Source organism: Helianthus annuus, chromosome 3, assembly GCF_002127325.2.
Source record: "Helianthus annuus cultivar XRQ/B chromosome 3, HanXRQr2.0-SUNRISE, whole genome shotgun sequence".
Lineage (NCBI taxonomy): Eukaryota > Viridiplantae > Streptophyta > Magnoliopsida > Asterales > Asteraceae > Helianthus > Helianthus annuus.
The window spans coordinates 26,892,341-26,918,399 of record NC_035435.2 but is presented as its reverse complement, the minus strand read 5'-3'; the positions used below and the strand labels follow the sequence as shown (position 1 = coordinate 26,918,399).

Genomic DNA, 26,059 nt, shown 5'->3' with positions numbered 1-26,059 from the left:
CCCCCGTGTGGCGTCCTCAAGTCCCCGGGGATAAGCCAATCCATCCCGCTTCTTTGTGTGTGTCACTGGTTTCGTCCTGCCTTGGACTCATCAGGAGAGCGGCGCCAGCTCTCGACCAGTGGTACGTTCGTTGTTTGCACGACTAGGCACGTACACCTCTTTATTGACACTGACTCCGTCCCCTGATAAAGTTCGGGACTAGCCAGTAACCCAAACATTCAAACATATCCCATAACATTGCGATCTTCAAAGATTTGGCCCGTAACATCTAGCTCTAGGGAGATCACCTCCGTTGACCAAACCGCAAGGTCACAAACCCTGGTTTGCATTTTGTAACGAAGCATTCTATTGGTCCGTGCTATAACAGAAACGACGGCCCGTAACTTTAACAACAACAACTGCAAAAGATCAAAGAAAAATATCAAACAAACCTCTATCCTTTTGCCCCTTTGTCTTCCAAACCCTCACATTTACACACACACACCTACAATGGCGTCTGCGAGTGCTTTCACAGCTCAGATTTCTAACTTCAATGGCAGACCCTCATCATCTCCCTCTATCCGTAATCTCTCTCTCTCTGTCTAATTAAACTCCTATAAGAAGGTCGATAATTGATACTTTACTGGCTTAATTGACTGATGTTTTTTGTTTTGTAATCTGAATTGTGAAGCCTAGTGTTTTATGTCTGTGTGATTTTGATGTTATTGTCTGAATTTGATAAACCTAATTCATAATCTTACAGTTTTATATGGAAGGCTGTTGAGTTTACAAACCCTAAGTAATTTTCACATTGGAGTGGAGTTACTAATCAAACACATTGAAATTGCTAGTGAAAAAATATTTAAATCTGTTTGAAATTACTGTATGACATGAGTGGTATATGTTACTATGTTGAATTGAAGCTAATAGTTAGACTATACACATGACCAATTTCAGGTGAGAGAGTGAAACTTTTCTTATTTTATTTTTTGAGCCAGTCACCACCTAAGGGTGAAGGGAGTGGTTAAACATTTGGAATAGGTAAACTTTCAAATCACCCAATCAAACAGTGCCACGTCATTTTACCTATTTTGTTTACCTATTGCTCAAAAACGTTGGCGGTGGTTTACCTATCTTGGAATAGGTAAACTATTATTTAAAAAAAATCCTAATAAATGAAACCATCCAATCATCACCAAGCCTTCATCTTTGTCGATTGGTATAGGTTCACCGATGCATGAACAAAACCGAGCGGTAAAGGGGGTTGGCGGCGGTGTTACCGCTCAGTCAACAAGTTTACCGCCACACTTTACCGCCCACTCCGTTCACCCTAACACTAACACATTGGTTAAACGATTAAGGTACTTTTGCACTTTTTAGTTAACCCACAACACATAGTCTTATTATTAAGTTATTAACCAATGGGGTTGGTGGCCCATTGGCAAAGGCAAAGCCTTTAGGAACACCTAAGTTTGGAGATCTTGGATTAAAAATATTCGCCGTTCTAAAAAAACCATAGTCTTTTTTGTGGTTCAAGTGTCATGTTATAATTGTTAGTTTGTTACTTAATGATAATTACCTTTTTGTTAGATAAATATGTTCTTTTCTTTTTGGATTTTGTGTCCATGAAGAAAAACCTATGAGATGATGTCTTTCTTTCGAGCATCTGGTTTCATGTCCTGACTCTCAAGCTTAATGTGATAATTTGCAGAAAAACTAAGTCTAAAACCAAATTTGGTTGGTATGCGGGTCGTATCTAAGCCTGGTCATCTGAAAGGCGTTGATAACCGCCGATCTCTTCGTGTGTTCGCCCTATTTGGAGGAGGGAAGAAGGATAATGACAAGGATGATGGAAAGGTAAAAGTTGACATTCTTCTGTATGTTTTTTGATCAAAGTCATATGCAGTACCGACATGGTTTAAAAAAACGGCTGAGGCGTGCGCCTCGAGGTGAGACGCCCAAAAAACGAGTCTGAGGCGACGCCTCAGAGGGTTAATTTTGTATGTGCGCCTCATAGGGTTGAGGCGCTAAGAAAAGCTGCGCCTCAGGTGCCCCTTAGGGCGCCTCATGGGGTTATGATGCTTTTGACTTTTTGGGTCAGTTTCAAACATTTCATGTCTTTTTTATGTGTGCTTTTAATGAATCTGATGATGAAATTAGTTAGTATTTTATTTTTTTAAGATATATTTTTTGTATTTATTTTTTAATTCCGCCTCGGGGTTACTCCTCGGTTCGCCTCGAGGCGTACGCCTCGTGAGGCGAAGGGAAAACACCTCGAGGCACGATTCCGTACTTTTAAACTTTGAGTACCGATAAGGCAATAAGTATGTCTTCTATATGCGTGACATTTAACAGTATGTATATTTTGCTTTGTTTCAGTTTTGCTTTGCTTATACTTTATAAGTTATTAATTTAGCATAGAACCTTCAAGGGTGGCGTAGTGGTAGGCGCCTTATTCCCTTCTAGTAGAGGTCTCAAGTTCGAACCCAGCTTCACATATATCCTGCCTTAACACCTGAAGGCCACCTGCCCAACGTTAGTAGGGGCCTGTGAGTTTCCTCTGACGGGTTCCCATAGTTGCGAAAAAAATATAAATTATTTTGGTTTTACGTGTTATCTTTATCTTATTCGTGAGTTGTCTGATACGTGCACAACTACCCCACGTAACCATGCACCATCACTTGTTTTTTTCCCATTGTTTCCTACTGTTTATTTTATGCACGTAGTAATTAGATTAAGTCATGCACTATTTAGTTCTTATATCCATTTGTTTAGAGTTAGTGGTACTTTTACTTTGCCGTTATTCTCTTTCATTGTGTAGCACTGTAGCCTATAAAAGGCCTTTTAAGATTTAGAAATGATATGAAGAATTAAATCAGAAAAAAATGGATTGTTCTATTTCTTATCTTGTTTCTTTGGAGATCAACCCACTCAACGGGTCTTGGGGGATTGACCATCTCGAATCGGTCTCTAACATTGTCAGCGTCCAAGTTCAATGTTACTGATATATAGGGGTGTTTTTGTAGCCGAAATCCGAAAACCAACCCTAACCCGATTATGGTGTTGCCTGATTAACCCAAACCCGAACAAGATGGAATCCGAAACCCGAAAGTAGTATTCGGGTCGGTAATTGGGTTAAAAAGGTTAATCGGGCTGACCCGATTAACCAGCCCGATTAACCGATTAACTATGAAAGTCTAAATTTCCTCCCATATGTTTTGTTTTATGTTTTGAACATGATGTTTTGTTTCGTTGTTTGGTTGGTTCTTTGAGCGACTAAAATGATTTGGTTTGGTTGATACGATTTGACCTTTTCTTTTTAGTTTATGCGATTGGTTGATATGGTTTGGTTTTGTGCTTATTGTATTTGCCGTTTATTTAGTTAATATATATGTTTAATGCATGGGTTTGAACGAAATTCATATTTGCAGTGCTTTTATTTGACATTTTGTGTTTTTTTACTTGATAATAATCATGTTAGGTTAAATTGTAAAGTACGCATTGCAACTTGTATTTAAAAATCCGTATACCGGTTAACCCGACCCGAATAAACCCAAAACCGATTAACCCGAATCTTATTTTGGTCGGGTTATGGATAGGATTCCTATAACAAGAAACCCGAATAACCCGAAACCCGATTAAAAAACCCAAAGAACACCCCTACTGATATATGGATCTGATGGAAACTTCACTAAGAAATAATAATAAAATTACTTTTTTTTTTCATATAGTTAAACTACAAACTACTGGTAGATTTTGTTTCACAAGGTTCTTCCAATCTGTCACGAACAAATGCTTAGCAGGGTAAATATATGAAATGTCGATCAAAATTGATATATTTCATTTTCATGTTAATTTTAGGCAGGGGTTTTTGGAAACATGCAAAATCTATATGAGACCGTAAAGAAGGCACAAATGGTTGTCCAAGTTGAGGCCGTGCGTGTGCAAAAAGAACTTGCTGTGTATGTATAGTTGTATACTACTATATTTCATCTTCTGTACATAGTTGTCAATAGTGAGCGTAGCGATCGCTATAGCGCGCTACGTAGCGTATAGGTCTAGGCTCGCTATTAGGGTTGTAGCGATAGATAGCGATAATAGCGACAGTTTATTTATTTATTTTTGTTTTTTTTAATATAAATAGCAATTAAATATAGCTATAAAAAGCTGGACTTAAGGTTTTTGTTAAATATACCTGTAAAATAGCATATATACCAGTGTATTTTGATATAATATACATATAAAAATTTTTATTTTTTTTCTAGTGTATCACTATTTATAAAATAGCCACCCGCTATTTGTCGCTATTCGCTATGTAGCATATCGGTACCTTATCGCTATTTGTCGCTATTCGCCATTAACAACTATGCTTCTGTAAGAAGTAAAAGCTTGTATTTATTTCTTCTTATAAAGTCTTATACGGGAATATTTAATAATTAACTTTAATTGTAATCTTTGTTGATTCGGGTTTGGACTCGTTTACATGTTAGTAAGTTACGACAGCTATTTTGCTTTGCAGAGCTGAGTTTGATGGTTACTGTGAAGGTGAACTAGTGAAGGTATGTGGTTTTTTCATATTTTCTACTACTATGTTCACACTATATAACTAGTCCCTCAAGTATAACTTTCACTTTTGCTTTAATAAACAACTTTATTTATATGATCCTCAGGTAACGCTCTCTGGGAATCAACAACCCGTACGCACAGAAATTACCGAGGCTGCAATGGAATTAGGGTCGGAAGTGAGTATAAATTTTTAAGTTTATCTAATTATCTTTCGCTATGTTAGAATTGGATCTCTGTAGACATGCAATGTGTGTTTTACCAATAATCAGACACTCAATTGTATAAATTTCTTGATATTTATTTTATATAAATTTTATTATTATTTTTTTTTGCAGAAACTTTCGCTTTTGATTACGGAAGCATATAGGGATGCTCATCAAAAAAGTGTCCAGGTTCTTGCAAAATATTAACAACAAAATTATTTGTTTGAAAAAATTCTGCCTAGTATTTGACTTTATGAGGACGGTTTGGTAATTTCAGGCGATGAAGGCGCGTATGGGTGATCTTGCTCAGAGCTTAGGGATGCCACCTGGCTTGGGTGACCAGTTCAAGCAATAATCCGAGCAGCCATCCTCTAAAAAGCTGCAGTTTTGTAGACTCACGATGCGAAAAGGTTATATTTTATCTCTTAACTTGTAATGATAATAATAACATTGACAAGTTTCTGTTATTTTGGTCCAAATTTTATAATTAGTTAAGTATTTATTCGTTATGATTATCGGTTTGTTGTTTGGAATGGGTTTTGAGTATCTGTGGTGATTTCAAACATTAACCTGTCAATGGGTTAGTTTGACTTTTATAACACGTCAAATAATAAAATAGGTGTTTAAGGAAACTAGTCGAAGGTTTGTCATATGTTTAATGCATACACATAAACCGCTTTACTCAGATTATTATTGTATTAATACGATGGAATATTGGATTTTAATAATGCCAACAATTCGTCGTTGGTCGTCAACAGTCACAACTTCAAAAATAACTACTGATAGTCTCAACTATTAACATATTGGCCTCCAATGGACCCTAACTAACAGAACCCTAACGCCGTTAATCTCCGGTCGCCGGAAAAATGTTTTTGCCGGAAAACTTATGTTTGGCCGGAAAACTCAACATTTTCGTCCCAAACCTCTTTGTAACCTTATTACGGACCTTTAGGAACCTTTTTCAAATAAAAGCCCCAATTATTGAAGTCGTCGAAAAACTTCTTTTTCACCGGAACTCAACTTTTTGGACGGAAAACTCAACTTTTTGGAGGGAAAACTCAACTTTTTGGCCGGAAAACTCAACGTTTTCGTCCCAAACCTCATTGTAACCTTAGATCGGATCTTTAGAAACCTTTTTATGGCCAAAAACGGTTTTCCGGCGACTGGAAACTAACGTCGTTAGGGTTCTGTTAGTCAGGGTCCATTAGTGGCTAATATGTCAATAGTTGGGGCTGCCAGTGGTTATTTTTGAAGTTAGGGCTATTGGCGGCCAACGACGAATAGTTGAGATTATTGAAATCCAATATTCCTAATATGATTATTGTTTACATCTATTACAACACACCCAACTATATAGCCACTAACTAACCAATAACCCCTACACTATAGAACAATTACATTAAAACCCTTCGACTAATTTTGACCCGTAACCATTTCTTTACTTCGTGGTTTGCACTTTGCACACAAAAGGGTTGTATGAAGTCGATTCTCGAAACCTAATTTAGAAGTCAATAATGTTGCATTATTTAAATTGTCATGCTTCAACGTCCGCTCTACTTTAATAATGCGTGAACGTCTCTTGATGCATCTTCACTTAATATATACATCATGCACCCACGTTAGCAAATCAACGCTATGCAGCAGGTACATAGGTTTTGGTCTTTTGGGTCTCCGTGTATATATGGTCCATATGGATAATATGTTCACATCTTTGATCAAAGTCCAATCATATTCAAATTCAAGAAAAACTTCATTTGGCCTCACTTAAAGGTCTTACGTATTCTTCGAAACTATTCCCACCATGAGTCAATGAACCATGTTCATTGATACATTAGCACTTAAGGGGTCTATAACATAAATTAGTATGTTTAGGATAGGTAATAATTTAATATGTCAGCTGACGTGAGTCTGTAAGCGTTTGAAAGGCGATGCATTGAGGATAATGTAAAATCTTCTAGCACTAGTGGCTATGAAGCTATATCAGCGTACGACCACCCTTCACTAGCCCACACCGTATAGTCTAAGGAGAGAAACATTTAGGAAAAGAAAGTGGTAAAAGAGAGAGGATGATGTTGTAGATGTTTTTAGCAACGTTTGCAATGATGATGCACGAGTGATGGTCCAAAAATAAAAAGTGTGTATATAATTAATTTGTAAGTATTTTGAAAAGGACACATTACTCACACAAGACCTTCACTTCACATGTTGACTCATGGCCCAAAACGTTTCACAATCACGAGTAAATTATGAATTTAGGTTCTTTTGGTTTAAAAACTAGATATAAACAGTTAAACAAACGTTATACTTAATGATATGATCCAAAAACCCCCTTAAGTTTGGTACATGAACACCTTTAGCCCCTCAATCTTCACTTTTAAACTTCTACATTTTCCAGTTATGGACTTCAATTTATGATATCTTTGATAACTGATACATGAAATAACTGGATATCTCACCCGTTCAGTCAAGTTAATGCAAATTATTTAATATGAGTTGCTTCTTTTTTCTAATAAATCATTCTATATTTTAAATTATGATATTATGAATTTAGATTGTAGGATGTTACAACTCTCTCATACCACATATGATTTTGCTCACATACAAGAAAATAATTCAGGGTCTAATTCTTTCTTGTCATCATCTAGTTATCATGTAGTGTTACATCATTTTTTATGCTTCAATTGCACCTTCACCGAAACAATTTATTTGTTTTTAAATGTTTCATTTTTCGTTCAAGATGTTCTTCCGTGTAGTTAACCTCACATTAATCTCAGGTTAATTACGTTTTTTGTGCATGTGGTTTGTCAAAAATCACGAGAACTAAAATGACATTTTTTAAACTTAAGGACTAAAATAGTGATTTTTGACAAACCATAGGGACGAAAAACATAATTAACTCTTAATCTCAGGATCATCCATAGGCACATATGTTGTATCTTCCACTAGCATTTTCTTATGAGAAACATGACAAGTGTTATGTATCACACTTGCTTTCTCAGGTAGTTCTAAGTGATAAGCTAGTTTGTTAAATCCAGTTACAAAATTAAGGGTATGTTTGGCTAAGCCCTTTTGAATAGGGATGACAATCAAACCCGAACCCGCTGGGTAAACCCGAAACCCGACACATTTGTGACGGGTTTGGGGTTGGTTAATCGGGTTTGGGAATAGTTTTTTTTTTTTTTTTTTTTTTTTTTTTTTTTTTTTTTGCGGGTTTGGGATTTAGTGATATACCCGTTTACCCGACCCAATTACCCGATAAAGTGTACGCGTTTACCCGATTGTATACCCGATATAATTTTTTAATATTATTAAATATGTATATATATATATGATACATCCATTTTTTACACATATAGGTATTCTATTTCGTATACATTGTAGTTATTTGATATATATTTTTTTATAATGACAATATAAAATGTAGCCGGTTAGTAGTTAGTTACCCGATAGATACCCAATTGGTTTTGAGATGAGTATACCCAAAGAGTAATCTTTTCAAATTAACGGGTTTATCCGAAACCCGCGGGTATACCCGATACCCGATGGGTATTTACCCGCTAGAAACCCGACGAGTTTTGAGACGGGTTTGGGACAAGCTTATCTAACCGGGTTTGGGTTTGGGATTACCTAAACCCGTCCCAAACCCGACCCATTGCCATCCCTATTTTTGAACCAACTTATTGACTCAAAAAGCCAATAAGTCAAAATATTGTTTGGCTAATTGAAAAGTCCTTTTCAAAACAACTTTTCAGTAAGGAGAAAAAGTCATTTTTGAAAAGTCAGAAATTTACAACTTTTTAGAGCTTTTCAACACAATTACAAATTTACCCCCTACCAAACAAATTTTTTACCACCTACCAAACAACTTTTCAATGAAGAATGTCCTTTTTAGTAATTTTGGTTTTTCCCACCCAATAAGCTAATCCAAACACTTTTTTAAAAACTCATTTTCAAAAAGTCATAAGTCAATAAGTCATTTTAACAAAAAGTCCTTTTTGAGTTAAATAAGCTTAGCCAAACAAGCCCTAAATGTTCCAATGAATCACGGACTCAACTTCCCGTTCTTTTGAAATTGAATCATCACTAGTTCAATATCACATCACCATCCATATTGAATTCAATACGATTCCTATATTGTTGGCATATGATGTTTTTTCGATCTTGGAACTACTCTCTTATTTGGTCAATTTTTTGGCGGTTTTACTCTAGTTTGACACTAACTAGTTCTGTTTGTCAACTTCATCCCAATAGTTTGAAGTTTGATATAACGTCTTGTAAGATAGTATTTGAACACTTGAAACTATCTAAGATAATGGTGTCGCAAATAGATGGTATTCGAACTACCACCTTCAATATCACACGACCGTCCATATTGAATTCAATACGATTCCTATATCGTCGGCATATTGTTACGCCCCGTAAAAATTCAGCACTAAATTTCAGCATTCTAGAACTTTCCGGGGTCATCTAGTCGCTTCAGCACTATATTTATGACATTTTGTTTGATGAATACACGAACAAAATGAGCACTTTCATCTATCTATCCACAATAATCCGTACTATAACTTTTTGGCTGATTTTTTTTTCTTGTTTTGCAATTTAGCTACCAAATCCGTTTATGAAAATATAACATGTTGTTAAATTAAAAATAGAAATTTTCAAAAGCTATAGATCCGGTCAAGTTTATATTTAGAAATCCTCCTAAATTTAATCATTGTCACATATGTGTCAATCACCCACAAATCTCTTCTCTCCATACATTTCTCTACCACTCACGTCTCCTCAATCTCTTATCATTTCTTCCTTCAATTAACTACATAATCATCTTGATCCATAAGAAAGAAAGCTTCAAGTTTTTAACATAACTAACAGAAAGAAACAAGAGCGAAAACGCGATAAATATAACAATGGTAAGATTGGGCAATGTTATGAAGCAAGGTGATAAACAACCACTAGCCGCAGAGGCGATGGCTAAGGACCAAGTTCTCCACCAAACCAAAAAGGGTGCCCCAAAGTCACCCATAAGTATGATGTTGTGTGGCTTTGCGGTCATTGGGGGCCTAGCCTACTTTACATTATATTCTCACAAGAAACCCGAGGCCACCGCCTTGGATGTGGCCAAGGTTGCTACCGGCACGGCTTCAACCGCAAACACCCGTCCCCAAAAGTGATTTCCGGGGCATCAGATAACCATGTCACACAAGATTGTTGAAAACATGTGTTCATGGTTGTTTAGTTGTTACTTGGTCCCCATTTGTTTGTAATCTTATTATTGTAGTGCTTTATAATATAACGTTGAATACGAATAATATGTCACTATGTTTACAAAAATATGATACTTTTGTTCGCTGTTAAATGCTACTTTTTATAATTTGAACACCAATATTAGTATTTATAGAAACATCAACTCCTATATTGGGTTATTGGTTGTTATGGAAATGTTTACATCACATGTAAAATATAAATTGTTATATTCAAAATCAAACTAGAGAAATAAATAAATTAATAAAAGTTAGATGACTTATGAAATATGTAGGTTTGTAGACAAATCGTATTCGTTCGTTAAATTTAAATTTAATGGAACAAATAATGAACAAGAACATATAACAAATATATTTTCTAGTTCATGTTCGTTTGTTAACAAAATGAGTATTTTTTTATGCATTCGTTAATATGTTAAAAGAACATAATCAAATACACATGCACTTAAATGAACCTAAATAAACATTAAACATTATCAATGCTATACTAAATACACATAGATATAAATCAAAATAATTTAAACATCAATATGTAAATTGAAGTACATTAAAGTCTGGATAACATGATTAATTTCATAACCCAAATATAACTATTAATTATCAAGTCCTTAATTAAATCTTTATCTTATTGTTATCCAGAAATTTATTAATTATGGTTCTTTAATACAGTTTAGTTTATGAATTAGTATTTGTATGTGTATATATGCATATTGACGAATATTAGTGAACACAAACAAATCTTAGGAAACAGACATAAATTTCATAAAATTTTAATTAACGGATGACATATCTGCTCATCTTCGTTTATTTGATTAAATATATAAAATGTTATTTATTTATAAAATCTATTTTTATCGCATAATCTTTTTTATTTAAAACACAACATCTAGCCAGAAGCTAGAATCAATACACGACCAAAACAAAATTTTATTAAAATTACACAAATCATCCCATGCTAACAAAAAACAATTTGCTCTATTTTCTATCCAAAATTCATCCAAATCTCTTCCAAAACAAATTATGGACATAGTTACTGAAGAATAACATACCCCACCCCTATAAATTTTCATCCTTTGACACATACATGAACTTATCTAGAGATGAGTTCGGTACCAGCCGGTACCAAAAATCCAAAAAAATGGGTACCAGTACCGAAAATACCCGGTACGGTATGGTTCGGTACCGGTACGGACCAGTATTTGAAGGTAAAATCGGTAAATACTGGTACAGAAAATGCAAAATGTCGGTACCAAAAATCAAACCGGTTCCGAACCGGTATACGGTACCATTTGCTGATCCCTAAACTTATCGTATAAACAAACTTACAATCGAACGGTTGATTTTCGGCCCTAAAATTTGGGTTCGTTTGCAACTTATTCAAGACTTGGAGGTTTAAACTTGACTCATACAAAACTCCAGGGTTACATATAACACTAACACCCCACCCCACCCCCACCCCTCTTTCCGACAGCAACTAGTTGCATTCATTCACACACACCTTTTGATTTCGATTTCTTCATCAAAGCATCGAATTACTTTCTCAATCGATTCATTTTATACAAAGTCTGCTGTTAATCCGCACTTTTCCGATGACGGCGATGGTTTACTCCGGCGAAACCACCTGTTAGGGTTCACTGTAAGTGTAGAACGTACGATATCGATCGATCTTACTGTTTTCTAATTAGAAAGTATTCAATTCATGTTATTGATGACTGTGTTCGACTCCGGTAGCTAGCTAGCTAGCTGTGTTAATGCGTCAGGTTTGTTTGAAATTTTAGGTTTACTTTTGAATATGTTGTTTCGTTTGTGTGTAATTGTTAGGGCTAAATGAGTGAATGTGTTCAAGTTTTTGTGTAAAACCTAGAAGGATAGGATTATCAGGAGTTTTGTGAAATTGAAGATGATTTTGTAGTTTTTTGTTAACAAATTTAGTGATTGAAGACACTTGATGATGATGAAAGAGTCAATGGATCATGATTAATGACATCATGTAAAGTTTTTTTTGTTATAGTTTTTGAAGCTATGAATCTAGATGGTAATCACACTTGCTAGTTAGAATATATTGGAAACTTAGTAATTAAGCATTTAGAACATTAAATATGATGCCAGTAATTGAAGTGATTAATCTAGATGGTGATTGTACTTGCTAGTTAGAATATATTGGAAACTTAGTGATTAAGCATTCAGAACATTAAAGATGATGCTAAATATTGAAATTATGAATCTAGAACTTGGCCTTGGTAGATCTAAAATCATCATATATCTTTTACTGGCCTGCAGTTTGGATTATGTGTTAATTTTGGCAAAATGTTCGACTATGCATCAAAGTCCCAATACGTTGGTGGCCACAGGGAGAAGTTTGCAAGGTAATTCTTTGTTATTAGAATAATCGAATTCTTTGAATAAAGCGTTTTGGGCTCTATGCATGAAAATGTCTCTTTGGGTGACTTTTGACCCATTTCTGTCTTTAGCTATTTTTTAGTTTTACCAATTTGAACCACAAGAAATAATACATAACCAAAATCGACCCATTCACCAGTAAATTGGTCGAAACTGGCACCTCCATTCCACCTGACCTTTCTATTGTTCATATCATGACATGCATATTTTGTAGATAAACTGTTAATGTGGTAAGTGTTTCATATCATATTTTTGCTTCAGTTTCTTGCTATTACAGTAGGCCCTACAGCTATAACAATTAACTGACTAAGTTAGAAATCTTTTTGTTTTTTATAAAATAACATGTCTTCCCGCTTATGGAATCCAAGGTGTTGTATTCCAATTACTGTTTTCATTATCGGGGGCTATGCAGTTAATATCGGTGATATATCAGTTATCGGTCCCCATGTAAAATAGCGGTGTCAAATATCGGTCAGGGCATAGTTGTTAAAAGCTATCGCCTCTTGCGCCTAGGCCCATTTTTCAGGTGAGGCGAGGCAGTTGCGCTTTAAGTCGAGGAAATTGCGCTTTAATTCTCCAGGTGATGGTTCAGGCGCACATTCTGGCGAGATTCCTATATTCCGGAGACTTTCCGGCTAAATTCTCTAAATTCCGACAAGATTCTAGCCAGATTTCTACTTTTATTCAAGGAAAACTACTTTTCTACACTAATACACTAATATTTTGGTACTAATTAGATGATATAAAGTGTTACATATGTTTATTTTATTTGAAGAATAGTATTTTTTTTCTAATACATAATATATTTTTAATTTTTTTTCATTATGCGCTTTATTTTTCTCAGGCCCTTGCTTTTTTTGCGTTTTGCGCCTAGGCGGCTAGGCCCCAGGCGAGGCCTATGCGCCTTGGGTGCGCCTAGCGCCTTTAATAACTATGGGTCAGGGTACCAATATTATTGGCGATATTGACTGATATATCACCGATTTTCCTGAATATAGTACCTTTCTTCTAAGTTCTACCATTCGTCTTTCTTCTTTTGCTGGCATTAGTATTTTAAGTCTTAATTGTTAATTGTTAGTGGTAAATTTGTTAATGGTAGGAGAGTATACCGAATTGTTAGTGTTGAATTGCTATATACAAATTCTTCATGATATTAAAATTACCGATATCCCACATTCCTACCACGATAACCTATATCTCAAATATCAGTTCTTGACCGATATCCAATATTTTACCGCATTAACTGCTTAGTGTCCAAGAATGAAACTTCTGTAAAAAGAGATGATTTGTGAAATAGTTGTTAAAATAGGTGATTTTATTATCAGTTTTGTTGCAGCTTTATGTGGAACTGATTATTTGACCTGGTTTATCGAAATAATAAAAACTGATTATCATGTAATCAATTCCAAATCTCATACTCAATCGTCCCTTTGCTATGTATAATTCTCTTCATTTTGTGACTACTAATTTCTTGCATTATCTTGCATATGAAGGTTGGATGATTTGGATTCTAGATTATCATCACCAGCTTCCGGAGTTGCAATGAACAAATGTGGATTCGAGGGAATAACTCGTACGAACCGAGCACCCGCTACCCCCTCTCGATCCTTCAAAAACGGAATTAAAAAAGGGTCAGAAGGACTTAAATCCATCGGTAGATCACTCGGGTTCGGCGTTTCTCGGGCCGTTTTTCCCGAAGACCTAAAAGTCTCAGAAAACAAAATCTTAGACCCACAAGATAAATTTCTACTCACATGGAACAAATACTTTGTTGTCTCGTGTATTCTGGCTGTCTCTATTGATCCACTCTTCTTCTATCTTCCGGTTTTTGATCAAACGAAAACGTGTCTTGGTATTGACAGGAAATTAGCCATAACAGCTACAACGTTAAGGACTGTTGTTGATGTGTTTTATCTTATTCATATGGCTCTTCAGTTCCGAACTGCTTATATTGCTCCATCTTCTAGGGTTTTTGGACGCGGTGAACTTGTGATTGATCCCGCACAAATTGCTACACGATACCTTAGGTGGTATTTTATTATCGATTTTCTCGCTGTCGTGCCACTGCCTCAGGTTAGTATTAAAGGGTGTTTGGATTTGTGCATTTGAAAGCGATTATAAGATACTGAAAAAAAAAAAGAATTTAATAATAAGCTTTTTGAAAAAAAGATGATGTTTATATGATGTTTGAAGCTGATAACTGATTAGTGGATTTGAAAGTGATTAGGCCGGAGGGTTAAATTTGTAATTTTATATTTATACTTACATAATCAGCTTTGTTCCAGATATATTGATTATTGAGTAAAATGCCATCTTCGTCTCTGAGGTTTGGCCAGTTTTGCGACTTTCGTCCAAAGGTTTGTTTTTCCGCATCTGGATCCAAAAGGTTTGAAATCTTGTCATTTTCATCTGACTCGTTAACTCCATCCATTTTTCTCGTTAATTCAGGGGTATTTCCATCTTTTTTGTTAACTTAAAGGCAATTTGGTCTTTTTCACTTTATGTAAAAAGACTGAATACCCCTAAAAGAAACCGAATTGCCTTTTAATTTTACAAAAAAGACGAAAATACCCCTGACTTAACAGAGAAAAATGGATAAAGTTAATGAGCCGGATGAAGATGGCAAGATTTCAAACCTTTTGGATCCAGATGCGGAAAAATAAACCTTTGGATGAAAGTCGCAAAACTGGCCAAACCTCAAGGAGGGGGGGGGGGGGGGATTGGCATTTGACTCTTAGTTATCCAATGCAAGTCACAATGTTAGGTAATCATTTCTAGAACGCACATTCTAAACACCATCATAAGTTGCCATAAACTCAATATAAATATAGCTTGTTGAATATCTCAAAAAATCATTTTCTTTTACTTTCGATGTGAGATTATTCACTCTTTATGTTGAATATATTTACTGATTAGCAAGAGAAGTTTTATTAACATATTTTATGATTTTCCAGATTGTCGTTTGGCGATTTCTGCAGAGGTCTAGAGGATCGGATGTATTGGCTACAAAACAAGCCTTGCTCATTATTGTGTTACTTCAGTATATTCCGAGATTTGCGCGAATCGTCCCTTTGACATCAGAACTTAAAAGAACTGCTGGTGTAATTGCGGAAACCGCATGGGCTGGTGCTGCTTATTATTTGTTGCTATACATGCTTGCCAGTCATGTAAGCTGTTATTTTAATTATATGTGGCAAAATAAGCGGGTCCGGAGAACGGGGTGATGGGAAATTTTGTACGGGTTGGGTTGACCCCGAACATTCTTTTGTCCAAATCATGATATTTTATGCATCAAAAAACCCAATTTGGATGCTTTTTGACATGTAGGGCTTTAAATGAACCTAACGTTCATGAATTGTCCCTAGGCGCAAAGAGCTGTGCCTTGTGTGACATAAGGCGAGCTCTGTACAAAAAGCGCACAAAAAGCGAGTTTTTTTGGAAAAAAATCCCACTGAGGTGCACGCTTTTTGTACAGAAGGTGTTTTTGTGCTTTAAAGTGTTATACATGTTGCTAAAATGGTTGTACCTTTCAGTAGTTAATACATTAAATCATATATACCTTATTTATAACTATATTTTGGGTAAGGGATGCTAAAAGCCTATAGACTATATACAAAAAAATTTATAAGCACCTTGCGCCTCGCGTACGAAAAGCCCTCCACTTTTGCGATTTGCGCTTTGATTTTAGACCTTGTCGCTTTTGTGCACTTCCCGCTTTTTTAAACCAAGATTTATATAAATATAAACATAAATATGGCTTTATAATTAACTACTTATATAATTATGAATAATCAGTAGTTAGGCTTTTTAGTAATAAAAGTTAGCTTTACAGTGTAACTTATCGTAATTAATTGTCTTTGTTATTTATGGTCAATATGTTCATATGTGTTCATTTATGTTATTTCGGTTATGTTCATTTGTGTTTGTTTATGTTTCTTAAATATCGTTTAAGGCTGTTTGTTTATGTCCGTTTACATTCATGAACTGTTCGTTTAGTTTTAAATGAACAAACATAAAGGCACACAAACATACCCATTTTCTTAATGAACGAACATGAACACAAAAAGATGTTCGATATCTGTTCGTGTTCGTGTTCGTGTTCGTGTTCGGTTAAAGTTAACTGAACAAACACAAACACGCCTCTGTTCGTGTTCGTTCGATTCGTTTACATGTCTATAATGACATGTTTTGTCCCATTTGTTAGAAATAAAAAAATAACTTAGACAACCCATTCACGAATAAATCGTATATGTTCTTTTTCAGATAGTTGGGGCCTTTTGGTATTTGCTATCGGTAGAACGCAATGATACATGCTGGCAAAGAGCTTGTAAAAACAGCCATTACAATACAAATTTCTTGTACTGTGGAAACAACTACATGGATGGTTACGATAAGTGGAGCAACGTCAGTAGCTCAGTTTTAACCGCAGCTTGCTCCACGGATGGTGATAACCCACCGTTTGATTTTGGGATTTTCGAGCAGGCTCTTTCATCGGGCATTGTTTCATCAACTAAGTTTGTTTCCAAGTACTGCTACTGCCTGTGGTGGGGCCTACAGAATTTGAGGTAAAATTTGTTTCCTCTTCACTTGGTCTTTAGATTTTATTACATTTCTTAACAGAGTTAATTACTTTTTTTCGTCCATGTGGTTTGTTGAAAATAACCATTACATTCCGTTAGTTTAAAAAATGCGAAAATAATACCAGTATTTTCACTTTTGTAACAAATACAGTCCACCTCTGTTAACTCCATCCATTTATGTTGTTAAGTTTTGGTGAATGACCAAATTGCCCCAGTCATAGGGGTTTTTTAGTCTTTTCACTAAAAACTTAACGGTACATTGGATGGGTTAATGGAGGTGGACTGTAATTGTTACAAAAGAGAAAGTACTGGTACTGTTTTGGCAATTTTTAAGCTAATGGATTGTAATGGTTATTTTTAACAAACCACAGGGACGAAAAACACAATTAACTCTTTCTTAACACTTAGTAGAATGAGATTTTTGTTTCTATGGCAGCACGCTTGGGCAGGGGCTTCAAACCAGCACGTATCCCGGAGAGTCTATTTTTTCCATCGCGCTAGCCATTTTCGGTCTCATTCTCTTTGCTCTCTTGATTGGCAATATGCAGGTAAATGCATTGAATGTTGAATGTGGCGTATTTTAAGTTTCTTCTTTTTTTTCGTTATTCATTCTCAGCTACTTTTGCTTCATTAAGGTCTGATGTTTTATTATTACAGACGTATCTTCAATCTCTTACTATCCGACTTGAAGAAATGAGAATTAAAAGGCGGGACTCAGAACAGTGGATGCATCACCGGTTACTTCCACATGATCTGAGGGAGCGTGTGAGAAAATATGATCAGTACAAATGGTTGGAAACACGTGGAGTTGATGAGGAAAATTTGGTTCAGAATCTACCAAAGGATCTCAGACGGGACATAAAACGTCATCTTTGTCTTGGTTTGGTCAAAAGGGTAATAATTTATTATTATTTATAGAGTAAAATGCCATTTTCGTCTCTGAGGTTTGGCCAGTTTTGCGACTTTCGTCCAAAGGTTTGTTTTTCCGCATCTGGATCCAAAAGGTTTGAAATCTTGCCATTTTAATATGGCTCGTTTTATGTCCATCCATTTTTCTCCGTTAATTCAGGGGTATTTCGTCCTTTTTTATTAACTGAAAGGGCATTTCGTTCTTTTGAATACTTGTACATGATGCTAAATGCTTGTATATAAATTTAAAAAGACCGATCTGCCCTTAAAGTTAACAAAAAGACAGAAATACTCCTGACTTAATGGAGAAAAACAGATGGAGTTAACGAGCCGGACGAAAATGACAAGATTTTAAATCTTTTGGATCCAGATGCGGAAAAACAAACCTTTGGACGAAAGTCGCAAAAACTGGCCAAACCACAGGGATGAAAATGGCATTTTACTCTTATTTATATTGCTTAGAGGTAAAAAAATGGGCTCGTTAGGTGATAGGTAGAGGTTGAAATCTCAACCCTTTTCTTATGAATTGGTTGATTAGGGTTAACCAAAAATATGTTATAGAATCATTTGGTGAAGTTTGACTGGTTGTTTATATTTAACGAATCTATTTGTTCCAATCTCCTTGCAGGTCCCCTTATTTGAGAACATGGATGAAAGGTTACTAGACGCCATCTGTGAACGATTGAAGCCTTGTTTATACACAAACAACACTTACATCGTACGAGAAGGAGATCCGGTGGACGAAATGCTTTTCATCATACGAGGTCGACTCGAGAGTGCAACCACAGACGGAGGGAGAAGCGGGTTTTTCAACAGCGGGTTTCTAAAAGAAGGCGACTTTTGCGGAGAGGAGCTTCTAACGTGGGCCCTCGACCCTAAATCCGGTTCTAACCTCCCGTCTTCCACTAGAACCGTGAAGGCGTTGAGAGAGGTGGAAGCGTTTGCATTACCAGCCGATGAACTGAAGTTTGTCGCTGGTCAGTTTAGGCGTCTTCACAGTCGGCAGGTGCAACACACTTTCCGGTTTTACTCGCAGCAGTGGCGGACTTGGGCGGCGTGCTTCATCCAGGCCGCCTGGCGGAGGTATTCCAAGAGGAAGATTCTTGAGCAGCGGAGGAAGGAAGAGGAGGAAGCAGAGTTAGCAGCAGGTAAGAATGGCGGCGGCAGCGGCGGCGGTAGCAGTGGAAGTTCATACAGCCTTGGAGCTACCTTTTTGGCTTCGAGATTCGCCGCGAATGCTCTCCGTGGGGTCCACCGGAACCGGAATTTGAAGAGTGCTCGGGAATTGATGAAACTACAGAAGCCTCCGGAACCGGATTTTACTGCTGATGCTGATTAGTGATGATCTTGTGGTTGTATATTAACATAATTATATGTATACTTTGATGCTTTCATAAGGTGTAAGGGACATGTAATAGGTTTGGATTTAGGTTTTAATTTTGTAAAGTTTAATGATACACAATCTTATTTGAAATATGTATTTTCGGTGTAAAATTTAAGACAGAACATTAACAATATGATCAGTTTTACAGCACACCAGAATCAAACATTTATGAGCAAACTTCAAATCGAAACAGACTCGCGTTGTAGGCCTAAACAATCGCCAGTGAAGCGTAAATACGCCTGATGAACCACAAACATGCATAGAAACCGATAGTACCGGTCAACATGAAAAGCGCGGAAGATGCAATCAGCAGATACCCGAAATAGAATACACCCGGAACAAGTTCTGTGATGTTCGGTTCTGTGAAGAAGTAGAATGTAGCATATATGAAGACATAAAAGGCTGAAGAACCTGCTGTTAGATATGATCGCCACCACCATCGGTAATCTTCACGACAAAGCTGGAAATAACATAACACGATTGTAACCTCAGCACATGTTACGATCAAAATGACGAAGACCAAACCGAACATGTAGCAGAAATGATGTAAATCGATTGAAGTGAGCATGGAAGAAAGCTCGAATACCACAACAAATGGTATTATTCCACCAACCATGATCGTGAAAATAGGGCTCATGTACCAACTTTGTTCCGGGATTTCCCTTGGGATTTTGCTGGTTTTTACCGATTCTCTCGTTTCGGGTGCAATGAAAGTGAAACAAATGTAACTCCCCATAAAAACGAGGGGTGCGGAAATCGCCAACCATAGAAACAGAAAACCAAACATGCAATCATACAATACGGGTCGCCATGACTCTCCACCAGAGGTTAGAGAATATAGTACATAAAATATGCAAAAAACAGTTCCCGGGAACATGAATGCGGTTGTTAAGGAGGCTTTCATGTTCCATTCGGACTCTTCGAATGTTTTATAAAGAAGACGGGCCATGGTCCACCCGCCAAAGATTCCCATCAGAGCCCAAACGACAACGATGACGAAAATGAACTCGTTTAGTAAATTTGAAGGAGAGAGAATCCCGGAGACCATGAAATTGATGGTGATTAAGATTGTACCAAATAACTGTACACCGGTTCCAATCAAAACACTAAGTGATTCGGAGTTAACCGGAGGTCGAAAAATGTCTGTGTGAACAAGTTTCCAGCCTGTTTGTTCTTGGGCCTCTTCCAGGTTGTCTAACTGGTCATATTCGAAAATGTCGCGGTGTAGTGTTCTTAACATGATCATAGCCACCATACCGGATATAGAAAGAACAATCATAAGCGAGTTAACGATTGAAAACCAGTGAATTTGATCATCAGCTGTAAGAAGATAAGTATCCCATCTTGATGCCCATTGAACATCACTCTCCTGCAATTAGACATGAGTAATCTAAGTATACAATTTGATTAGATTTCATTTGTAATTATTTTGATTATTGTGCTCGCAAAAATAGTTTTTTAGCGGATAACACACACGCTAAGACCATGTGTAGTGGTAAGTTGGTATAATGCCCCCACCATGGGGCATTATCCGACACGTGGCATCTTAGTCAGCGTTGGGGCATTATAGCAAAAGTGGCGTAGTGGGGCATTATGCCAATAATCCCCATTCATTCAATCAATAAATAAATATTATTTTTTATAGAGAAAAGGGTTAAAAAAAAGAAAAAGGTAAACTTTGTCAGCTAGTCAAAGTGTGGTGTCACATTCCCATTGGACCCTTGCACATTATTCAAATATAAAGGCTGCTAGTCAAAGCCTTGGACCCACCATGTGGCCACATGCAAGCAAAGCCTCGGCGTTATAATTAAAACGCGAAGAACAAATTTTTTCAAAAAAAAAAAAAAAACGCCTATAACGCCGGGTGTAGTGGAAGGGGGGGCGTTTTGGGGCGTTATTTTTGATTTTTTTTTTTTAAAAAAACGCCCCACTACGGGCGGTCTAATCCCACTCCTAAATATAAAATTTTCTCTTGGACTTCGATCTCAATCGGAGGCACAGGCTACAAGAATTTAATTCATATAAAATTATAAATAGTTGATCAATAGTATTCATTGCCTAAGAGAGTTATCCTATATATATTTTAACTTATAAGTCTGATCATGTTGATAGCACATGAGGGTATGTTGGCAATTTTACTCATTTGTTTACAAAATTAATATATATACACACATAGGGGAAGGTTCATTGGGGAACACTAAAAAAGTGGGGAACAGCGGGGAACCAACTCAAATGAACTCCGATTGGAATCATTGCAGCGGCGTTGGAACCAACTCGTCGAACCCTAACTAAGATCTTTTAACCCTAAACCCTAAATCCTAACTCCTAAACTCTAAACCCTAATGCTAAAAAATAAGGCTAAAACCTAAGCTAAACCGTAAAATCTAAACTATAAACCCTAAAAGCTAAACCCTAAAGGCTAAACCTAAAGCTAAATCCTAAACCCTAAAGCTAAACTCTAAACCCTAAAGCTAAACCCTAAACCCTAAAAGCTAAACTCTAAACCTTAAAGCTAAACTCGAAGGCTAAACCCTAAAGCTAAACCCTAAAAGCCAAACCCTAATATATTTAGGGTTTAGGGGTTATGATTTAGGGTTTAGGGTTAAAAGATCCTAGTTACGGTTCGACGAGACGGTTCAAACGCCGCTGGAATGAGTCCAATCGGAGTTCGTTTGAGTCGGTTCCCCACTTTTTTAGTGTTCCCCAATGAACCTATACCGTGTTTACTAGAATTACGGATTTCTACATCCAACCTATTTTAACTATAAACCAAATTGACGCCTTTTTTAAATGGTCCATCTTGACCCAAACACATTTTGCTTAGAACTCATATTGTCCCAAAACCGTTCTTACCCATCACCCGAACTTGCTCGACCCCCAGTTTTCAATTCTTAATTTACACTATATTTGGATATATACTTAAGATGAGTTTCAAACCGTTTGACTCGCCTTTATGTTAAGTGTCTAGTGACTAGTGGTATGGTGCTTGCCTCATAAAATCGATGTGGGTTTAAATGCTTGCTAGTGTAAGGTTAGTTAATAGTCAGGTGTAAAAAAATGTTATGCATTAATCGAATTAGAGATAAAAACACAACCCTAACGGACCAAGGTATATTGGGTGAGAATGTTACCCGGAACTCGACATCATAAGTGAAGATGACTTCCTCCTGGTCATCAACTTCTTGTGGAGGATCAAAGCCTGTGACCAAACGTTTTGCATGTGGGTCACAAGTGCTCAAACGGTTTGTGTAACTCCATTGATCGGCAAATTCATGATTGATACTGTAGACAAACAAATAGCTAGTCATATACAATCGTAAAAATAATAAATATTTCACAAAGTTACAATTAAGAAAATTGATGATATAATAAGATTCGACAGACTATTATGTACCTGAAGGCTTTAACTTCAAACCCAACAACTCTGGCAGAGTGTGTTTCTAGATTTTGGTGGAAGCTAACTATGAACGATAAGTGGTTGTTGATATAATACTTCTCGTTCGTGGTCTGCATAATACATACATTACATTGTAAACAACATGAGTAAAACTAGAGTTGTTATAGGTCTGCTGACTCTAGGGGAGTTATAGAGGGTGTGCAAGGTGCGTTATTGAGAATCTTATATTAATTATAAAAAGTTGATCTTAACAGCTCTGATTCAAAAAAATGCCAAAAGAGTGTAACGATATATTTAACTATGTAAGACAAGTAAATTTGCTATACTAATTTTGTTTTTAAATTGTTATAACAATTGTACACATTGACGAGGTATGACCCGGATCGGCCAACACGACCCAGTCATTACCTATTATTTTATTACAAATAAGTAATTATAAACACTTATTCCAGAATGTTCTATTCTACATGGATAAATCACGTAACCGAATCCCCATTCTTTGAGGAAAGATCATGTAAATCCCAAACTTATCGGAGCCAAGCCTAAGTTAAGAGAAACACTAGTGGTAAACTATAAATATGGGTAAATGTCTAAGGTATGATCTATCTTGCTCTCACTTTACCCTTTTCTCTACACATACTCTTTTACTCCATAAACCGAGACTTATTATCACGCCGGAGGGTGGTTACAGGAATAATCCCATTCCTGTAACGAGTCCTAACGGTGTTCTGTTTTGCAGTTAGCAGTTCGGGTCACCAAGAGTTGAAGTCCTAGTTGGATACTACCGTGAAGGTCAGTGTTTCTTCATTGGCGCCATCCGTGGGACCAAATCAGTAGCAACAACAAGACTGAACCCAATGGCAAGCGATCAGAACATAGCAGTAACACCAAGCCAGGCGATGTTATCTAGCAATCCGTTGTTAGAAACAAGCCCTGTCATCTCCATGCCGGCCTCACCGGTTGTGACAAGGTCTCTCGACTTGGAATTTGAAGCAGAGGGGCCCCCACCGGGTTTTGCTGGCACTACCGCTGCCTCTTCTGGGACGACGACAGCAGACTTATTTTCGTACACTTCTCTACGACTCCAGTCAGCTGGACTAATCACAACAGGCGTGAACGTTTTCGTCTCAGCCAGAACCTCCAGTGCATAGACCACACGTCATAGCACTACGCCAGTTATCGCGTCGACTAGCCCAAGCACCGTCATACCGCAGGTTGGCGTACCTCAATACTATTAACCCACGGTCTCTTAGGTTACCCCATGCCACCTCTGTATTCGGTAGCACTAACAACTGCGTTATCCACACCACCCCATCAACCAGTGGTCATGTCGGCTGGAATCTTGAACGCCCCGGTCACACCGGGAAATCAGGCTTACTTTCCCGGGTATTATTTTGCACCCCCATACGGGTACCTACCTCAATACAATACCCCAACATATACTCCCCAGGGAGGGCCACAAGGTTGCTCTCAACAATCGCCATACGCGGCTTATATGCCGCCTTGATGGACCTTCCCCACATCACAACCTGTTTACAGTCAAACCCCGACAACGGCGGAACCCGCGTATGACATAGGAAACACGTCTAGGCCTCGTTTTTCTCCAGGAAGAGGCCCCAACTTAACACTGAACATTACCCCGACTCAACCCCCTGTCACCCAGGGTATCAGCTGTAACACCCCGTGTTTTCCAAAAGTCAAAGTCAAAGTCAAGTGTTGACTGTGATTGGAATTAAGGATAAATAAAGATTATTTTATTTTAGTTTCATTTTGATTTTCATATTATGTTGAGTAAGTGTTGTATAATCAAACTAATCGACCGATAATCGAACCGCGAATCGATGACCGACTGTGAATAGTAGGAAGTAACAATGCAATAAAGCTAGTCAATCAATAATCAAGGTTAATCAAATCAATCATCGAACTCAAGTGTGGGGATTTTAGTACTTTTATACGTGTGTGTGCCTTACGTGTTACTTGTGCATGTTTACTTTTACGTATCTGGTGTGGTGAATCAATCAAATCAATCGAAACTCGAAGGATAATCAAACTCGATCGAAACCGACTTGAAAGATAGGTTGTAAGGATGCTTGTATGTTAGATATAGTAGTTGGAACTAAAAGTAATTTGAATAGAAACTCTATCCTACTCTACTCCTCATCCATCGAAATCGAAATATCGAAAATCGTCGCGAACCGCTCAAAACAGGAGACTCTGATCGAACAGGGCAACCTGATCGAGCAGGCTAGCCGATCGAACAGGCTGTTCGATCGAGCAGCCCACTCGATCAGGAATGCTGCTCGATCAAGAGACCCTTTCCTCTTTTGGAAGCCTATAAATAGGGCTGTCCTTGTCAAACTTTCCACTTTTGGAAAAGCTCTGACCGACCAGCCTCTTCTTCTCACTAAATCTCAGATTTCTCTCAAACCGGTAAGTATTTCACTCAAATCTTTGTACGTTTTTGTTCATCTATTGATTCTCCACATTTCTATCTTTCAAAACTTGGATTTCAACCGTGAAATCACCAAGATCTAGGAGTTCTTGGGTGATGTCATCATGGTGTTCTTCAAGAACACTAAGTTTTGGCATCAATCCATCATGAATAGCTTAGATCTAACCGATTTCCACATAAACAACCTAAAATCTACCAAAGATCTTAACATTTCACGGTGGAAAAGGATTGAAAGGTGGGTTTTCATCTATCTTTCAACTCTTTTACACTCAAACCGGTAAAAAAACGAAGCTTGAACTGAGTTATAAATCATCCTAAGCAACACATGGTTCAAGATTCGGATTCTACCACGAGATTTACCGATTTCGGGTTAAACGTTAGACTTAGGTTCTAAAACACCCACTGACCGGACTTGGGTGATTCCTGCCCGAGTCAGTGAGGCAAGTAAAGACTGAGGGTTATGGCTCAACTCGTAATCAAATTATCTCCACATCACACCAAGTAACGGGAATAACCAAGTGTTAAGTGATAGGCTAACCAGGTCAGGCTGCTGGCCGAACGGTTAGGCTGTCCGATCGGACAGCCCAACCGAACGAACAATATCAGCCGATCGACCGGGCTAACCGATCGACTGGCACTTAGGCCCACAAACTCACAAGTGTAATATTGACGAAGTGATGTTCGATCGATCGAGCCACTCGATTGTAAACATTACTCATCGAATCATGAGATATTACACTTCAACACTTAACCTTTTCGAAACATTGGAATGTCACCCGATCGAGCATGCCACCCGATCGAGTGACACATTGCAAATTTAACCCACTGAAGTTGCTAACCGATCGGTTGAGCCAACCGATCGAACAGACCGTTCGATCGACCAACTTGAAAGGTAATGCTGTAAAAACTTCAAAAGTCCAAACCATCA

At 37.2% G+C, this 26,059-nt stretch overlaps 3 protein-coding genes across 6 annotated transcripts in view; 2 read left to right on the top strand and 1 right to left on the bottom strand.

Moving 5' to 3' along the window:
- The first annotated feature begins 404 nt into the window (after positions 1-404).
- On the top strand, positions 405-5,263 carry LOC110928859 (nucleoid-associated protein At4g30620, chloroplastic). The gene is made up of 7 exons (XM_022171906.2): positions 405-562; positions 1,691-1,836; positions 3,841-3,941; positions 4,499-4,538; positions 4,650-4,721; positions 4,881-4,937; positions 5,026-5,263. Exons 1-7 carry the CDS (start codon positions 490-492, stop codon positions 5,101-5,103), a joined length of 567 nt encoding a protein of 188 aa, XP_022027598.1. The 5' UTR covers positions 405-489; the 3' UTR covers positions 5,104-5,263.
- Positions 5,264-11,420: 6,157 nt separating this feature from the next.
- LOC110928858 (probable cyclic nucleotide-gated ion channel 5) lies at positions 11,421-19,392 on the top strand. Of its 4 annotated transcripts, none has more exons than XM_022171902.2 (8): positions 11,421-11,645; positions 12,290-12,375; positions 13,903-14,482; positions 15,364-15,576; positions 16,673-16,974; positions 17,426-17,537; positions 17,647-17,883; positions 18,527-19,392. In XM_022171902.2, the coding sequence occupies exons 2-8, from the start codon at positions 12,317-12,319 to the stop codon at positions 19,235-19,237; spliced, it is 2,214 nt and encodes a 737-aa protein (XP_022027594.1). In that variant the 5' UTR covers positions 11,421-11,645; positions 12,290-12,316; the 3' UTR covers positions 19,238-19,392. The 4 variants fall into 4 exon arrangements, with proteins under 4 accessions (XP_022027594.1, XP_022027596.1, XP_022027595.1 ...); XM_022171903.2 differs by having other exon boundaries at positions 11,458-11,658; XM_022171904.2 differs by lacking the exon at positions 12,290-12,375 and having other exon boundaries at positions 11,448-11,645.
- The window catches only part of LOC110931372 (transmembrane 9 superfamily member 8), a 37,830-nt gene continuing 31,124 nt past the window's right edge, over positions 19,354-26,059 (bottom strand). Inside the window, exons 5-7 of the mRNA XM_035987905.1 lie at positions 22,677-22,789; positions 22,414-22,564; positions 19,354-20,651 (exon numbers count right to left, since the gene is read on the bottom strand). Coding sequence (XP_035843798.1) covers positions 19,491-20,651; positions 22,414-22,564; positions 22,677-22,789 — 1,425 coding nt within the window. The 3' untranslated portion in view covers positions 19,354-19,490. The remainder of the gene's footprint in view (positions 20,652-22,413; positions 22,565-22,676; positions 22,790-26,059) is intronic.